The 19,277-nt window shown below is 41.8% G+C and overlaps 1 protein-coding gene and 1 long non-coding RNA gene across 5 annotated transcripts in view; one reads left to right on the top strand and one right to left on the bottom strand.

The window, feature by feature from the left end:
* Window positions 1–19,277, top strand: part of FRMD3 (FERM domain containing 3) — a 299,838-nt gene that overhangs the window by 242,829 nt on the left and 37,732 nt on the right. For all 3 annotated transcript variants that reach the window (XM_027616659.2, XM_027616657.2, XM_027616658.2), the window contains exon 13: window positions 324–448. In XM_027616659.2, coding sequence (XP_027472460.2) covers window positions 324–448 — 125 coding nt within the window. The remainder of the gene's footprint in view (window positions 1–323; window positions 449–19,277) is intronic.
* The window catches only part of LOC113934988, a 113,042-nt gene continuing 111,135 nt past the window's right edge, over window positions 17,371–19,277 (bottom strand). For both annotated transcript variants that reach the window (XR_003523849.1, XR_003523848.1), the window contains exon 4: window positions 17,371–17,904. This is a non-coding gene — a long non-coding RNA (uncharacterized LOC113934988). The remainder of the gene's footprint in view (window positions 17,905–19,277) is intronic.

Here is a 19,277-nt window from a genome sequence, read left to right on the forward strand (position 1 = left end):
TTTGAGCCATTCCCTTCATTCACTTTTCTGCATATCTAGTGACACCTGCCTCCCATATCTGTGTCGTTGCCTAGTATGCCTCAGTCTGGTGACGTATGGGGAAATAGGTTTTTGTTCACTGTGTTGCATTAGGACACATGGACATTTTGTCAGAACCTTAAGGATCAAGAGGGCTGTATATCTTAAGTGTTATGTTGCCTTTACCCCTGGCTTCATCCACTGTGGAAGTCTAGAGACAGTTCCCAACTTGGGTAGCCAACCGAGATAGAGGGGCTGGCGTTCGCAATGGAAACCAATTCCCTCTGGTTTGTGTCTGTTTTCAGAGCCAACATGACTCAGAGCCGCAGTTCCTACTCCTTGAACAAACAGCTCATCATTAACATGGAACCCCTGCAGCCCCTGCTGCCTTCCCCCAGTGAGCAAGAAGAGGAGCTTCCGTTGGGTGAGGGTAAGTACCATTCCTTCCAGAAGCTGGCATTGCAGGCTTACCCTGAAGTGATGAGTGAGGCACCAGTCCTGGGTACCTTGGTAATGGTTGGGGTGGGGGGATGGAATGAGTCATAAGATGTTTCTAGTAAATAAGCTGTTTGTGGCTGGAAGACTTCATTGTTTTGAGAGTTCTATCAGTTTCTCCTGGAGAAAGGCCATGGATACAAAGTAGTCCTAAAAATTACATGTTAAAGCAGTAATGCTGTTAGACCCCCCCCCCCACTGTCCAGCATGGTAGCCCCTCACAATGTATGGCTATTTAAAACTAAGTTTAAATTTATTAAAGTTAAAAATTCAGTTCTAGACACATTAGCTGCATTTCCAATAAGTAATAGCCACATGAGGCTAATGGCTACCATCATGGAAAGGTCAGACCAAGAACATTTCCATCACTGTAGAAAGCTTTGCTGAATGGTAAGTTTTTATTATAATTAAATTAGTGGTTGTAAAGAATTCTCCAGTATAAAGTGTCTTTAACTGGTCATTCTGTTCTGCCTCAGTGTTTCTTCATACTTATATTCCCTTTTCCATAGGCCTTTCTCTGATAGTTTTGATACAAGCTAAAATATATACAGTCCATCTCAGTCCAAAAGTTGTATTTTTAAGGACTGTACTATATGTGCATCTAGGCTATTTTTGCTTTTAAGGATTTTACTTACTTCAGGGAAGAATCTCCCCACACTGCTTGCTGGAGACACTTCATGAGGCAAATCTCACACATGAGTTATCAAGGTATATTTTTAAAATGCACTCAAAAAAAGATATTGGAACCCTGAACACAAACATAACATGCTTTTCCTTAGGTGACTTTGGTTTCATCATTTAAAATTTGGATACTGGGCAGTTTCAAGAGGGCAGATCTCTCTGTCCTCAAAAGATCTCCTTCACCTGCAGCTTCAATTCACGAATCCCATCCATTGGGGAAAACTCTTCAGCCTGTAATGAGAATATGGCTTGGGATGCACATACCCTTGGGAGAAGTAGCGGCAACTACCTCACACTGAAGTATAAATAATTTTAGTAAATCTTTTCCTGAAAGGAAGTTTAATGGTTAGGAGGAGAACCGGAGAGCTTAGATGCCCCAGATTCCATGGGTGGAAGGAAAGCATTGCAAAATAGGAAAGGTGGGGCCTCGGGAGACATCCTTATCCCCAGCTGAGCCACAGGATGATGACAATGAGAATGGTCTTGGTATACTCATGGCCTGTGTTCTTGGTCTTAGCAACCAACTCTGTAAATTCCATGCTAAGTTAGTTTTCTTAGCCCAAGGGTCTCTGGGTCCATGTTGCTTGTCTACATATTCCAGCACCCTCTGAGTAGCTTTAACTCAGAATAATCAATAGGCGCCATGATATGCCCTTGACCTCTACATGCTCCTATACCTGGAATATTTGGTTTAATACAAATCCCTTTCTCTGGAGATCCTGTTTCCCCCAAGGTTGAATGGAGAAGAGGAAGGGAAAAGGAACAACCCAAGCCTGGAGTTGTGACTGTGTCTTGTCTGCAAAGATGGAAACCTAGATGGGAACAAAAATTCCATGAGGAATATGGAAGTCAGGCCACTCTGGCCCTACGAGTCATCCCCCAGGATGAAACAGGGAACTGGGCAAGCTTTTCCCTGGACCCTTTACCCCATTCAATTAAAAGCCATTTTGCTTCATTTTCTATAATGAGGTTCCACTGCTAAATCCTAAGCTTGGCTTTAACACGAACGCTGTGGACAAGAGACACATACGTTATAATTAACTGCAATAAAAATAAAAATTTTCATGATATGTGATAAGAATCCATAAGCCACCTTTTCAATTTTTCCAGTTACTTTAAAGAAGAATATTAAATTCTTTCACCAGCTATAAAGTCAAACTGATAGGTTACGCTCTTAAAAAGTCAAAAATGGCTCCATAAATGTCTAATAAAACTTTTTTTTTATTAGGCAGTCCCCTTGTGGGACATCTTGTGGGTTTTGAAGCTCGGGCAAATCCTATCAATCTCCAGGATATAGAATCAACTTAAAAGGAAAAGAAGTAAAAACGACAGTATTGTTAAGTGTCCAGTAGATGGAATGACCTTTTCAGTCTAGAGAAAGAGCAAAATCATTTTAAGTCCCGTTAAATTCAGAGTTATGACTCCCACAGTGAACCTAGCTCTGTCTTTTTTTTTTTTTATGTTATGTTATGTTAATCACCATACAGTACATCATTAGTTTTTGATGTAGTGTTTCATGATTCAATGTTTGTGTATAACACCCAGTGCTCCATGCAGTACGTGCCCACCTTAATACCCTTCACCGGGCTAACCCATCCCCCCACCCCCTCCCCTCTAGAACCCCAGTTTGTTTCTGAGTCCATAGTCTCTCATGGTTCCTTTCTCCCTCCAATTCCCCCCTTCATTTTTCCCTTCCTTCTCCTAGTGTCCTCCATGCTGTCCCTTATGTTCCACAAATAAGTGAAACCATATGATCATTGACTTTCTCTGCTTGACTTATTTCACTTAGCATCATCTCCTCCAGTGTTCTTGATACCATCATATCTCTGTTACTATTTTAGAGTCCAATTCTGCTCCGAGTGTCTTGTCTTTGAGTATCAGGCAATGGGATTTAGACAATCCGTAGGGATAAATACTTATTTTATAGATTTGTATTTCTCTGGTATATAAAGGTATATAAAAGAGAGGCCGAGACCACAGCTTTAAACAAAGATATCTCCACCTTTGTGGATGAACTGCCTTTCTTGGCACATACAGTGTGATGAATTTAGTTTCATTTTTGTATTTTGATATTTTAATGTTTTTATGCCTGAGCCAGAGCGAAATTGAAAGAAGCTAGGAATTCATTCATTCCTTAATTCAACATCTGTGACAAGTACAACTGATACAATTGGTAGACCACACTTAGTGTGTGCAGGTTGCTGTGGCCTACAAAGATGTAGACACAGTCTTCCTGAAGGCTCACAGCCTGTTGGGGAGACAGCAGTGAAATCGCAGGGGTGATGAGTAGGTTCTGGCCCTGCTAATTGAAAATGTGCTCACTTTTCTGTGTGCCTCATGACATATCAGTGCTTTAAGCTACCTGGAGAGTGCCTTGTTCCCCTTTAGTCTGATTAGAGTGTCTGACGTAAAATTGGTAGGCCAAAGAATGCGTGGGTGAGACTGATAGGCAGAGTGAGTTGTGAGTGGTCTGGTCTACCTGCGTTGGTTGCTGGTATGGCTTTGGGGAAGAAAGGTCAGGGGGAGAAAGTGAAAGGCAAAGCAAAGTTAAGAAAGGACCAGATCATCATGGGTCTCCATGACTTGCCTGGAGAGGTTAGACTTTAACCTAAGGGCACTTTGGGAGGCACTAGAGGATTTCAGGCATGGAAATGACCTGAATGGAATTGTGTTTTAATCATTTGTGGTGTAGAGAGGGCAGATTCGAGGCAGGTGTGGCTGGTGCAGAGTTTTTCAACATCAGCACCATTGACATTTTAAGCTGGATAATTTTTTGTTGGGGACTGTCCTGAGCATTGTAGGATGTTTAGCAGCATCCTTGGCTTTTACCCAGTAGATGCCCGTAGTACCCCACCTATCTTGATAACCAGAAATGTCTCCAGGTATTGTCATGTGTCCCCTGGGGAACAAAATTGCTCCCTGATTGAGAATCTCTGGGTTGGAGGCACAGAGACCACACAGGAACTGTTGCATAAGCCCAGGAAATAGAAAAAACAAGGGCTGAATGGGGCAGAGGGAGTGGGGCAGGGAAGAGGCAGTGCATCCAAGCTAGTAAAATGGTCGTATTGTTGAGATGGGGTCATTGCTTACCCAGTAGGTAAGCGGCCCATGGACTCCTGTCCAGCTTCTGTCCTTGTCTCTGAGACTGAAAAGAGTTCAGCCTCTTTAAAGATGAGACTGTTGAGGCACAGGAAGGCTTAAGTGACATGTCAGTATCACACAGGGAGTCAATGGCAAAAATGATTTCCTTTAGATACTGGAGCCATTGAGAGAGTTCCATACTGTGCATTGCCTTAATGAGCTTCAGACATGAAGGGGAGGACGCTTGGACCTCACTATTCCCCAACCCTGTATAGTGGCTCAGATTCTTATTTTGGAGAGTTATCAAATCACACATTTTGGAACTGGTCCATGAACAGGTCAAGGTTGGCAGCCTGAGTTAAAACGGTTGTCTGGTTAGGAATTTTTTTTTTTAAATCAGGTTGGGAGAAGAAAGACGGTCCTAACTCTGCTCCTTGGAGGCGCAATCTCTGTGAGGTCCTGGGAAGATCCTGGGACCTTGTCTCACTCGGGTGCCATGGTGGCGGTATTTGTGCTGCTATCATGACTCTCTGGGGTTATAACCACTCATTTGTCTGACAAGCTCTTTTTATTCTTCCTAGAGCTTCATGCTTCTCAAAGACAGCTGTGGAGAGCGTTATTGCCCAGATTAGCCCAGTGGCGCTCTGGGAGAATGTGTGACCCCATTCATTCATACGACAGGACAGCTGGAGGATTAGCTCTGAAGTTGGCAGCGTCTGGGTAAAGAAAAAACAAAATCAGCTCCTAGACACCGCTAGGCAACAGGAAAGTTCTCAGTATTACCCTAGAGTTGCTCAGTTACAGGATCCATGTAGGTTAGTGCTATGGAAAACTTTCTCTGAGAATGGGCAAACCATTTGCAAAGTGTCATGTGGAGCTTATGAAAATTTTGGGAGAAGAAAAAAAATTGAAAGTGGGAATTGTTCTGGGTAAAAATGGTATTTTAAGGAGTCATTAATCTGAATAAAATCACATGCCATATGGAGGTAGGGTCTCCATAGTGTAGATAGCAATATGCTTGGTGGAGTGTATTTTTTTGTTATAGAAGAATGCTGGACTATGGTAAAGAAAGTGACTAACATTAATCATGTAGGACTTCGTAGCTGGCAATTAGTGACACCCAGTGAACATCATTCTTGTCTACCAGAGCGATGAGGCAGGCTGGCATAAACAAACAGGCAGGAAACCATGCTTTCTTCCCCTTGGTAGAAAAAACTAAGTAAGAGTTGAAAGTGTGTGACACCCTCCTGCTAGCAAAGTGAAAGCACAGTGGAGACACCCAGAATTTCCATAAAGGAATGTCTTAGGGTGGCAATGTGGTTGGATTGAGGGTGGCTTGAAGTTGCACTTGCCTATGATTGGGAGCATGTCTATGCCTGTGGAATAGATGACAAATGAAAGAGATGATGGAATCAGAATAGGTGGAAATTAAGGAGAGTGGTAAAACTAGCTCTCCTATGCCACCATTTAGCTGTGTGTGTGTGTGTGTGTGTGTGTGTGTGTGTGTGTGTGTGTGTCCCTGTAAATGTTTGTGTGTGTTTGTGCATGTGTGTTCGAATGAATGCGTGTATCACAGATGGGGCTCTGTGTGTGGAGGGGTGTGTTTAAAGGGTTGTTTACACCGTCTAGCCCTAACCGTAGATTGCTTAAGATGATGACATTGAAATTCTAGAAAGTCTGTATGTGAATCTGTGAGGAAGGCGTTTTGAACATACGAAAGGAGTATTATCTTCATCACCAAGCATGCCATATCCTTGACCCCATCCCCTCCAACCCAACGCATAACAGATGACCTATGGGACCTACTGCATTTTCGCCTCTTAGGGTCTTTTATTTTTTTCTGAGTATAGGTGACACCCAATGTTACATAATTTCAGGTGATTTGACAAGTCTGTACATTACACTTTGCTCACCACAAGCGTAGCTATCATCTATCACCGTACAACCCTCTTATGTGACCACTGACTTTATGTTGTGCCTTATATTCCCTGATTTATTCATTCCATAACTGGAAGCCCGTGTCTCCCACTCTCCTTCATCTGTTTTGCCCATCCCTCCCTCCAACCCTCTGGCAACCATCACTTTGTTCTCCGTATTTATAGGTGTGATTCTGCTTTATGTTGGTTGGTTTATTCACTTATTTTTTTAGATTCCACATATGAATGAAATCATACGGTATTTGTTTTTCTAAGTCCGTCTTATTTCACTTCACATAACACCCTCTAGGTCCACCCGTGTTGTCACAAATCATACAATTTCATCCTTTCTTATGGCTGCATAGTATATGTATAGACCACATCTTCCTTACCCATTCATCCACTGGTGGACGCTTCGCTTGCTTCCATATCTTGCATATTGTAAATAATTCTGCAAGAAACATAGGGGTGCATATATTTTCTTGAATTAGTGTTTTTGTTTCTACTGGGTCAATACCCAGTAGTGAAGCTACTTATTCATATAGTATTTCTATTTTTAATTTTTGAAGAACTTCCACATTGTTTTGCATAGTGGCTGCGCCAATTTACATTCTCAACAGTTTACAAGGGTTTCTTTTTCTCTACATACTCAACAACACTTGTTATTTCTTGTCTTTTTTATTTTAGCCATTTTGACAGGTATGAGGTGCTATCTCATTGTGGTTTTGCTTTGCATTTTCCTGATGATTAGTGATGTTGAGTATCTTTTCATATGCCTGTTGGCCTTCTGTATGTCTTCTTTGGAAACATGTCTATTCAAGTCCTCTCCCCATTTTCTAATTGGATTGTTTGGGTTTTTTGGTGTTGAGTTATGTAAGTTCTTTATACATTCTAGATACTAACCTTTTGCCAGATATATCATTTGCAAATATCTTCTCCCATTCAGTAGATTGCCTTTTCTTTTTGTTGATAGTTTCCTTCACTGTGCAGAAGCTTTTTATTTTGATATAATTCCAATAGTTTATTTTTGTGCTTCTTTGTGTGTGTGTCCCTGCTTGTGTGTGTTTATTTTGCTTTTGCTTGCCTTAGGAGACATGTCTAGAAAAATGTTGTTATTGCCCATGTCAGAGAAATTAGTGCCTGTGCTCTCTTCAAGGATTTTTATGGTTTCAGGTCTCACATTTAGGTCTCTAATCTATTTTGAGTTTATTTTTGTGTATGGTGCAAGAAAACAGTCCAGTTTCATTCTTCTGCATGTCACTGTCCAGTTTTCCCAACACCATTTCTTGAAGAGACTGTCTTTTTCCCATTAAATATTCTTGCCTCCTTTGTCATAGATTGGTTGACCATATAATCGTGGATTTATTTCTGGGGTCTATTCTGTTCTGTTGATCTATGTGACTACTTTTTGTGCCCATACCATGCTGTTTTGATTACTGCAGCTTTATAGTATATCTTAAAATCTGGGATTGTGATAACTCCAGCTTTGTTCTTCTTTCTCAAGATTGCTTCAGCAATCTTTATTATTATTTATTATTATTCTAGTTCTGTGAAAAATGCTGTTGGTATTTTGATAAGGATTGCATTGCGTCTGTAGATTGCTTTGGGTAGTGTGGGACATTGTAACAATAGTAATTCTTGCAATCCATGAACATGGGATATCTTTCCATTTGCTTGTGTCTTCAGTTTCTTTCATTAGTGTTTTATAGTTTTCAGCGTACAGGTCTTTCACCTCTTTGGTTCGGTTTATTTCTAAGTATTTTATCCTTTTTGGTACAATTGTAAGTGTGATTGTTTTCTTTATTTCTCCTTCTGCTACTGTGTTATTAATACCCAATTAGTCCTGATTAATACCAATAACTGGGTATTAATTTTGTATCCTGCAACTTTCCTGAATTCATTGATTACTTTTAATAGATTTTTGGTGGAGTCTTTGGGGTTTTCTATATATAGTATCATGTCATCTGCAAATAGTGACAGTCTAACTTCGTCTTTACCAATACAGATGCATTTTTAAAAAGATTGTTTATTTTAGAGAGAGAGAGAACAGGGAGAAAGACAGAGGGACAGGGAGAGAGAGAGAATTTCAAGCAGACTCCCCGCTGGGCAGGAGCCTGACATAGGGCTTGAACCCAGGGCCCTGAGATCATGACCTGAGCTGAAATCAAGAGTGGGATGCTTAACTGATTGAGTCACCCAAGCGCCCCAATATGGATGCATTTTATTTCTTGTCTGATTGCCGTGGCTAGACTTCCAGTACTATGTTGAATAAAAGTGGCAAGGGTGGACATCCTTGTCTTATTGCTGATCTTAGGGGAACAGTTCTCAGTTTTTCCCCACTGAGTAGCTGTGGGTTTGTAATTTATGGTCTTTATTATGTTGAGGTATGTTCCCTCTAAACCCATTTTGTTGAGAGTTTTTATCATGAATGGATGTTGAGTTTTGTCAAATGCTTTTTCTGGCATCTGTGAGGTGATCATATGATTTTTATCCTTCATTTTCTTAATGTGGTGTATCACATTGATTGATTGGCAGTTATTGAATTGTCCTTGCATCCCCAGAATAAATCCCACATGATCATGGTGAATGACCCTTTTAATGTAGTATTAAATGTGGTTTGCTAATATTATGTTGAGGATTTTTGTATCTATGTTCATCAGGGATATTGGCCTATAGTTTTCTTTTTTTGTTGTTTTATTTTTGGTTTTCGTATCAGGGTAATACTGGCCTCATTAAACATATTTGGAAGCTTTCCCTTCTATTTTTTTGAATAATTTCAGGAAAATAGGTATCAACTCTTCTTTCAGTGTTTTATAGAATTCACCTGTGAACCCATCTGGTCCTGGACTTTTATCTTTTGGTAGTTTTTTTTATTACCAATTAAATTTTGTTATCAGTGATCGGTCTGTTCGGATTTTCTATTTTTCTGATTGAGCTTTGGAAGACTGTTTATAGGAATTTATCCATTTTTTTCTAGGTTGTCCAGTTTGTTGGCATATACTTTTTTGTACTATTCTCTTATAATCTTTTGAATTTTTATGGTGTCAGTTGTTACTTTTCTGTTGTTTCTAATTTTATTTGGGTCCTTTTTCTTTTTCCCTCGATTGGTCTGGCTAAAGGTTTTATCAATTCTGTGTATCTTTTCAAAGAACCAGCTCTTGGTTTCGTTGACCTTTTCTATTGTTTTTTTAGTCTCTATTTTATTTGTTCATTCTCTGATCTTTATTATTTCTTTCTACTCACCCTGGGCTTGTTTACTTTTTTTTTCCTAGTTGCTTTAGGTGTAAGGTTAGATTGTTTGAGGACTTTTTTGTTTCTTGAGGTGGTCCTGTATCACTGTATTTGCCTCTTTGAATTGCTTTCGCTGCATTTCTAAAATTTGGACTAGACTATTGTGTTTTAATTTTCATTTATCTCTTTTTTAATTTCTTCTTTGATTGCTTTGTTGACCCACTGGTGGTTTACTATCATGTTATTTAGCTTCCACGTGTTTTGTGTTTTTTTCCAGTTTTTTTTTTCTTCTTATTGATTTCTAGTTTCATACCATTGTGGTCAGAAAAGATGTGTGGTATGATTTCAGTATTCTTAAGTTTATTGAGACTTGTTTTGTGGCCTAACATGTGATCTCTTCTGGAGGATGTTTCATGTGCACTTGAAAAGAATGTATGTTCTTTTGTTTTTGGATGGAATGTTCTGTACATATGTCCATTTGGTCTAATGTGTCATTCAAAGACACTGATTTTCTGCCTGGATGCTCTATCCATTGATGTAAGTGGGGTATTAAAAGACCCTTACTATTATTATATTACCATAAATTTCTCTCTCTGTCTGTTAACATTTGCTTTATATATTTAGGTGCTCCAGTATTGAGCGCATAGGTATTTACAATTGTTATATCCCCTTGTTGGGTTGATCCCTTTATCATTATGTAATGCCTTTGTCTCTCATACAGTCTTTGTTTTAAAGTCTATTTTGTCTGGTGTAAGTATTGCTACCGCAGCTTTTTTTTTTTTCATTTTTACTTGCATGGTAAATGTTTTTCCATCCCTTCACTTTTGGTCTGCATGTGTCATTAGATCCAAGGTGAATCACTTGTAGGCAACATATAGATAGATCTTTTTTTTTTTTCCATTCCACTCCATGTGTGAGTCTTTCAACGTCTTACAAGGCAGAGCCAGTCATACACTAACACAGTTGCTCCAGTCACATCACTGGTGAAGTCTCTAACAGCCCAAGGCTGCTATGGTTATGCTGCTGCTGAATTCCTTTTTCCACTTCCCACTGAGTGTAATCCCCTTCCTGATAATCTGGATGTGACAGTCCTCCTCCCTCTTTCTTTCCTTTGTGGAGTCCCATGGCTGTGGCTCAGGCAAATGCACCCTCTGCTCATGGCTTCGGTGTCTTTCTTCCTTGCCATTTCCCCACCTTGTGCTAAGTAATTTCTTCCCTTGGCTTAGGGTAGGTTGGGATGTGCATTAGGAATAAGGCACTGGTCTTTTTGAAATTTCTTTTATGTTGTATTCCACCAAACAGTAGGAGCTGTTCATAAATCCTATGGAACCACCTTTGCCCTTGTGGTTACTGCTACCTGGTGAGGGTAGACCAATTAGCACCAGCTCTAATTGCACTTGTCCCTGCCACAGGGTTTGTGCTTACTATTTGTCTTTTTATTTTCTTATTATAAAGCTGATTATGACCTAGAAAATTTAGAAAATACTAAAACAGAAAAAAATGACTGCCCAGATTGTCCCACTTCTTAGAGGCAATCAATGTAAATGTGTTAGCAGTTTCCTTCCCTATGCATTGTAATGCCATGCAGTCATCTCTTGTGTACAGTTTTTGAAATTCCTGCTTTGTTTGTTTAATGTTGAAAACTTCAGTGCATGAAGATATACCATAAATTGAACTACAGGTCAGACAATGAATTGGGAACACATTTAACACAAATGCAGATAAATGGATTAATATTCTGAATAAGAAGGCCCTTCTAAAAAGGCTCTTTCAAGCATCCTTTTAGCTTTGTGCAAGTTTGGGTTTCTCCTGAATTTTCTCATTTAATGGCACCCCTAGTTTCCCACTGCTGATAGATACACAGCAGTCATGCCTGCTTCTGTAGGAGCTAGGAGCCTCCACAGAGCAGAGGAAAGCATCTGGGTTTATTTATAACTGCAGTATTAGATTGGCAAAGTCAAAATTCAGCATTTGTTATCACATCTATTGGATTCTGGAATAAAGAACCACAGTTTGGGGCAGCAACTTCTCCAGGGTAGGAGATGTCAAGAACAACTCAGGGGCCAAGATAAAGGCCTGAGCAAGCTCTGCCAGTTCACATTTGTGAGCTCTTCAAAAGTTTTCCAACTTCCCTTTTTGTGCTTTTCTTTGGGGTTGGTTTCATCTTTGGAACTTTGGTTTCTGGTATTTACTGGCTGCTCAAGTACTCCTAAGAAGTTTGTTCACTTGAAGGGGATCTTTGAAATTTTAAGCATTTACCTTGCTGTAAGGAAGCTAAATGCCTTGGTCCCGGTGCCATTTAAGTGCATTTTATCTTGCAAGGATTTTATATTTTACATCATGAGACACCAACAGTATGCATCATTTCGGTTCTGTAGTTGGCTAATTCCCATGAACTGTTCATTTTATGAATAACCATAGTTCTCAGTGTAAACATAGCATTGCTTCGGGTAGCTGCTCTGTGTGTGCATTGAGACCTTGGACAAGTGGGGAAATACACACTCTGGTCTTGGCACCTCCCACCGGGCAGATAGGTGACCATAGACAAGATGCTCCACCTTTTGGAGCCTCATTTTTCTTGGTATTAAGGTAAGAAGAGTGAACTTGAATACCTCTCAACTGCTTTCTGGCTCTAAACTTGATTCTTTTGCCTAGTATCAGCATCAAATTCCAAGACTATGGCTTGTGGTCTTTTACAGTGAGAATGAGAACTCGGGGACAGGAATGTTCCTCACGGCTTTGTTGGGCTAGAGGGAATGTTGAGGATGGTCTAGCGCAGGTACTGGCAAACTATGGCCTGTGGCTGGTCTAATGCCCATTATTTTTCCCCTGGCCCAAGAGCTAGTGGTTACATTTTAAATGACTATATAAATAATCTATGTAATATCCTTGATTTTACCTCTTGGCCGGCAAAGCGTCATATTTGCTGTCTGGGCCTTTAGAGGAGAAGTTTGCCAGTCTCTGTCTAGTCCCCCCTACCCCCTTGGTATTCTACACGGGAGAAAGCCCAGAGAGGGGAGACAGTTTGCCCAAAGTCACTAGCTGGGTAAGTTCCCGGGGTGGGGTCAGGTCCTGGTTGTCAGATTCCTGGCCAGGCTCTCTTAGATGCCATCAGACACACCTAGGATGGCTAAAACAGAACCAGTCACTGAAGAACTGCATTTGTTTTCATAATTCATTTGATATAATTGAAAAAGAGAGGACTTTTGTAAGTGTAGGGAGTCTGTAATTCAGTGAGAAGAGCCGCTGCATGGTTGGGGCACGGCTTGAGCCTTCGGTTTTCCATCACGGTGCGCCAGAACCTGGCGACTCCTTGGAGCCCTGCAGCACACTGGAGGGCGTCACCTCTCCTTGGAACAGGGACAGAGTGTGTGCCACACCAGGCAGAATTCCTTGTAGGGGAAAGCTCAGACTTTGAGCAGGAAGCGTGTTGCCTTCAGGGAATGACATTCTGATTTTATTTATTTATTTTTTTAAAGATTTTATTTACTTATTCATGAGAGAGCGAGAGAGAGAGGCAGAGGGAGAAGCAGGCTCCCAAGGAGCAGGGAGCCCAATGCGGGACTCGATCCCAGGACCCTGAGATCATGACCTGAGCCGAAGGCAGATGCTTAACCATCTAAGCCACCCAGGCACCCCACATTCTGATTTTAAAGTTGAGTTTATTAAATAAGGAATGGCTCACTTTGGGCCAAGTCCTAATTACTCATTTGCTCATTACCCTGTGTTAAGGATCTCTGTTTCATTAGTGAGAACCATTCAGCACAGAATTTCCCAAATCCCAGCTCCTGCTCACGTTGGCGCTTTGCTGCCGTTACTTAAGTAGTAGTAGTGAATTGCTTTAAAGGATTCAGCTGGGGTAGAAAAAAAATCTGTCAGTCAAGTGTCCTGTGACGTAATCCGGTCATGGGCTCTGAGGGTTGGGATGTGAGCCAGGGGAGAGCGTAAGTGTGAGTAGTGTGACAGCCGGAGTGTGGTCTGTGATGGAGAAACATTGTGCTTGGCAATTAGACAAGTAAGCACTCCCATCCCGTCGCTAAGAAACCGTGGGAAGGGAAAAGTGAAAATGGTACTAAACCACTGTCATTCGGAAGCAGCGGCTACAATTGTCTGAATTCTAGATGCATTCCAGAATCAGCACGGGGTTCTGTTTTCTTTTCTTTTTTTTTTTTTTAAAGATTTTATTTATTTATTTGAGAGAGAGAGAATGAGAGACAGAGAGCACGAGAGGGAAGAGGGTCAGAGGGAGAAGCAGACTCCCTGCTGAGCAGGGACCCCGATGTGGGACTCGATCCCGGGACTCCAGGATCATGACCTGAGCCGAAGGCAGTCGCTTAACCAACTGAGCCACCCAGGCGCCCCGGGGTTCTGTTTTCTAGTGTTTCTGCTCATGGGTTGGTCATGTTAAATAAATGCTCTTTGTGATACCCAGGCTTAGCTTGAGGCAGGATCTCACAGAACCTACCCCCCGCCCCCCCCCCGCACCGCTCTTCTGTGAAGACCCAGAATTAGGTGGAAAAAAGTGGTCTAGATCCACTCTTGTAGCTAGACCTGTAATTGCAGATCCCTGGCAATGTGGGCAGTATGGGCAGGGTTCAGGAAAGAGGCTCTGGTGGTCTTATTTTTAAATCATTTTTAACGGTTTGAGCGTATTAAAATTTTTAGTGTCTGTAGGAATGGTATATGTTGCCACAGTTAAAGAGAGGAAGGCAATCGTATAAGGAAATTATAATATGTTCATGGAATAGTAAGAATAACATGTTCTAAGTTGATTTTATGATCTCAGAAGTTTCTGGATTCTATGATGTAAATGTGTAACAAAAAAACAAAAAAGGCTCTGATCCGTTGGCACAGGCTGGATGTTGGGGGTGTCCACTGGGGTGCATGTCCAGTGCCATCTACAGTGGGGTACAGCCTCTTGCTCAGTTTGGCTAATGGTGAGTTGGGGGTCCTGGAGTCATGGCTTCTAGAGTGGGGCGCATGTGGTGGGTGCACACCATGGCCTGCTGGGGTGGAGGAAGAAATGATTCAGACTTCTATTGGCATTTTACTTTTATCATCTTAGGCAGTTTCCATTGTGTAACTTTTATAATGGACATAATACATGAACACAGCTGTGTATGTATCTAATTTATAAACATACATGCATTCATTACTAAGTATGGACCAGCATTTCCCCCCAACCCCTGTCCCCAATCCAGATACAACTGCTGTAGATCTTCCAGATGAGTCTACAAAGAAGAAAAGGCAGGGCATATTTTTGAAACTGTGAAATCCCTGTTCATGCCAAAACCGCAGATTCCTAAAATAGATGTGAGATCTATGTGCTCTAGTTACGGTGGTGACACGCCCTTCTACATGCTTTTGGTCTTTCATGCTGGCAAACCAGGATGAGTCACCCAAGCACAGGCTGGGCCTCTGCCAAGCTATGTGGCAGATGCGTGTCACTCGCACTAAAGTGCTCTGTGGTAGCCCCGCGTCCCTGGCTTACAAGGGGGCCAGACTCCACTTTCTGAGTGGACACAGGACACAGCCTTAGTGGGTGCTCTCTGGTGCTGGGGAGGGTATTGGATAAAGAGAGAGAGAGAGAGAGAGAGGGACTGTCTTCATTCATTCATTCATGTGTCCATTCATTCAATAAACATTTACTTCTTACCTGGTACCTGCTGGGCACTGATATCACTTGGATCTTATTTCCTCTTTTATAAAACAAGATGATTTCTGTGTTTCCTCACCACTCTGACTGTTCTTTCATAATTCTCCCCCCAAATTGCTGCTGTCCTTAAAAATATGCTTTTGGATCATCTGTCAGTACTTTGGGAAACAAAAAGTATACGCATCTTTTTAAATGTAGCTAATGAAACAGCAAGCATGGGGCACGATGATCTATAAAAGCAGGGTTACATTTTCCCCCCCTTTCTTTCTGTGACTTGCAAATTGCCAGCATAAATTTGAAAATTAATAGCAGCTAGTTTAAGAGGGAATATAAAATGAGTATTTCCCCACTTGAAAGGGCCCTCACATCCTTTCACGCCTCCTGTTGGAAGAGGAGTCCAATTTGGAAACTTTTTAACCCCCAAACCTCCACTTCAGCATAGGAAATGTGAAAATGGGCAGATGCTTTGGCTGAAAGGGAAAGAAATAGGGATTTCAGGATGACCCACTTGATCATCTGAACATAGACTAGATTTTGAGATTAAAGGAAGGAAGGAGTATCCGTATTCAAAAATTAGAGCGTCCCTTGTGACCTAGCGTCTCTGCCATAGCCACACAATTTTCCCCTAAATACAGGCTCAGCCTTGTCCTGACTCTAGAGCCAACAGTGCCCTGACCTGGCGGGGGGCTGCGGTGGTGGGGGGCACTGAGAAGCTGAAGCCCAGTGCTTTGGATCAGGCTCCTAGTCTTGCTCTGTTGCTCTGCCCTGTCTCCTTCTAGTCCTTGTGACAGCCTTGTTCCTTTTCCCGAGTCTCTGCCCTTGTGCTGCCCCGGGTACTCTATTCCCCTAGGACCTTAATGGCCCCTCTCCCTGGGGCTAGGCCCTACTCCCAGCCCTGACCCTGATGGTGGGGGGCCTTGCCCTGTTCTTTGGATTAACAAACAGCCTGCGTGGATCTCCCTTCCTGTCTTCTGTTAGGGCCATGTTCCATTCCTTCCCAGACCAGACTCTCTCCTAGCACTTGCCCCATCCTGAATAGAGGAGTCTGGTTTTATTGTATTTTTTAAGAAAGATTTCTCTATTTTAGAGGGAGTGTGTGGCGGGAGGAGCAGGGGAGAGAATCTTCAAGCAGACTCCCCGCTGAGTGTGGAGCCTGATGCAGGGCTCTATCCCATGACCCAGGAGATCGTGACCTGAGCTGAAACCAAGAGTCAGATGCTTAACAGATGCTTAACTGACTGAGCCACCCAGGTGCCCCCAGGAACCTGATTTTAAAAGCCCATGTTCTGTGGTTACACTCCCCCCACTACTCAGTGGTCATAAGATACTAAATTGTCAAATCCATCCGCAAAATCCTATTCACTTTAATCATAGCCACTGCACCACCCCAGCTGCAGCCATTCTTCTGACTCCTGGATGAACAGTATCTCTGTTTCTACTCCATTCCCTTTCCCCCGGCCCATATTTCCCACACAGCAGGCAGGTGATATTTTATAAATGGAACTCAGATCTAGTTATGATAAAATCTAAGCTCCTTGCTCTGGTCTACACCTTGCCCCCTGCCTACCCTTAGACCATTTCCTGCTCTCCTCTTGAATCTGTGTTCCTATCATACTGGTCTTCCTGTTCTCTCAAATATTCTGAGCTCATTGCTTCCTCAGGACCTTTGCACAGCTTTTCATCTACCTAGAAGAGCTTTTCCTCTGGCCTTCATAAGGCTGGCTGTTTCTTTTAAGTCTTAGCTCAGATTTCAGCTCCTTGGAAAGTCTTCCCTAACTACCCAGTTCTGTTAGTTTTCCCAGCCTACCCATTTGTTCTCTTTCATGCCATCACCCTGTTTGATTTTTGTCAGAGTGGTTAGCAGTATTGAACGCTTGTTAATTATTTCTCCTGTTTGTTGACTGTCTCCCTTGACTAAAATGTCTTTTCCATTCCAGTAGACTTTGCCTGCCTCATCCTCTATATTATCACCAGCACTTAGATATGTTCTGACACATAGTAGGAGCTAAATTAATCCTTGTCAAATTAGCGAATGAATGAATGAATGAATGAATGATTTCTAACTGCAGCCAGGACAGCCTTTCTTTATATAAGAGAAAGCATGTAAAGAGAATATTCTCCTGGGATTAGGCTTTACTGGAAGCCAAGCATGTTCTGTTTTTAATCTGAAATCAAAAGCCATACCATAGTCATGGTAGAAAATTTGGAAAACACAGAAACCACAAATAAAAGTCTAAAAGTATCTGCCATCTTTTATGTTCAAACTGTGGTTTAATGTGTATAATCCACCTATATATTTTTAAAAAACATAGAATTACACCAGAGATGATATTTTATAATCTGTTTTTTCATTAATATCACAGGAGGGTTCCCTATATTAAATATTCTTCCACAATTTTAATTTTAATGGACATACATCATTCAATCACATAAATATACAAAAATATCTCTTACTCCCCCTCCTCCCACCAAATTATATATGAGTGTATCTTATCGTAGCCTTATAAAACCAAGCATAACAATTTAAAAAAATCTTTGATAATGTGAACGGTAAAACTTAGAGTGGCTGGACATTTTTCTTGCATTTATTGACCAATCGTGTTTCCCTTTTTGAGGATGTGACTAGAATGCGTATGAAAGAGGCTCTTGGCTCAAGGTGAGTTGGGCAGAGGGGTTGGGTCCTGCTACCTCCAGCTTCTTGATTACACAGCAGCTACACAGGGAGCTCATGGGTCCAGAAGAGCCTGTTTTTTGTTGTTGTTGTTGTGTTTTTTCCTCCCCACAGGGAGATACAGATGCCTTGTTCCTGAATACCATCTGCAAAAGCTGTTGGGGAAAAATGTAGAAAAAAAATTAGAGTTCCATTTATTAATGCAGCTGAGTTTAATTTCCTTTACTCTGAGAAAAATGTCTTATCTGTAATGGTGACTTGTGTCTGGAGGGAGTGAAATAATAAAGTAGAAGTGGTAAGAAAACAAATTCATTCTGTCCAGAGACAAAGGCACTAGATTCTTGGTAGAAAGTACTAAACACAGACCAAGGGAGGCTGTTCTGTTTGGAGCCTGTAAGGGCAGTGTTGTCACCCATGTCTTCCAGGGAAATCTCTGGGGGGCTAAACTGGCATCTGACAAAGTGTACTATCCATGATTGCCTTGCTGGATCTAAGTCAACATCAGGGAACCTTAAGTCTGGGGTTCAGCCAGGAAGGAGGGAAAACACTGTTTATATGAGAGGAAGAATCTGAATTCTAGGTAGCCTTGGTCAGCAAAATGGTTTGAACTCTGCAAGGGGGATCCTCATGTCTGCTTCTGAAGAATGTGGTGAAGTTGTAAAATTTCTGGTCCCTGTCCAACCTCTGTGGGAGATTTCTGCTTGTTTCATCTATGGACAAGCTATGGAAAGTTCCCCCTTTGAATTACCAACTCCCCTATAGTGGGGGAACTATAGGTATTTAGGCCCTGTCTTTATTCACAGGGTTTTTATGTTTGTTTGGTTGTTGTTTTTAAATCTAATCTATATATATATTTATTTTTTTTTAGGGAGAGAGAGCACGCAAGTGGGGGGGGGGAGGAGCCAAAAGAGAGGGAGAGAGAATCTCAGTCTCAGGAATCTCAAGAATCTCCGTTCAGCACGGAGCTTGGAGTGGAGCCCGATCCCAAGACCCCAAGATCATGACCTGAGCTGAAATTAAGAATTGGATGCCTAACTGACTGACCTACCCAGGTGCCCCTATTCGCAGGGTTCTAAGAGTGCCTTGGGCCAGTGAATAAGGGTGGTAGATGTCTCTTATAGTAGATAAGTCTGACGGGATGGAGAGTTACGTTGCTGCACAATCTGTCGTTGGCTTGCTGGGTAATGACTCCCAAGAGGCTCCTTGGTTCTGTCAGCAGTTGTACTGATTGGTCCCTTATATCACCCTCTCCTCTACTTGTGGCCCCTCCGATTCTCCTTTACTCAAGCGTATGGAGTCTTTTGTCCAGTCTGCAGGTGGGGAAGGTCTTTCTGTCTTGGATTTATGGTTTGTGAAATTAATGGTCAAGTATTTGTGGTCATTGTCTTATTGATGGATGGGTTAGGTGTGCTCTATGGGCTGAGGATCAAGAAAAGGCCTCCAGGAATTCTGGGTGGAAGGAGAAACCCATCAATTAACATTTCAGCATATTATCTTACCCTGATTGGAGACAGTAAAGCTTGCTCTT

Source organism: Zalophus californianus, chromosome 13 (genome assembly GCF_009762305.2).
Source record: "Zalophus californianus isolate mZalCal1 chromosome 13, mZalCal1.pri.v2, whole genome shotgun sequence".
Lineage (NCBI taxonomy): Eukaryota > Metazoa > Chordata > Mammalia > Carnivora > Otariidae > Zalophus > Zalophus californianus.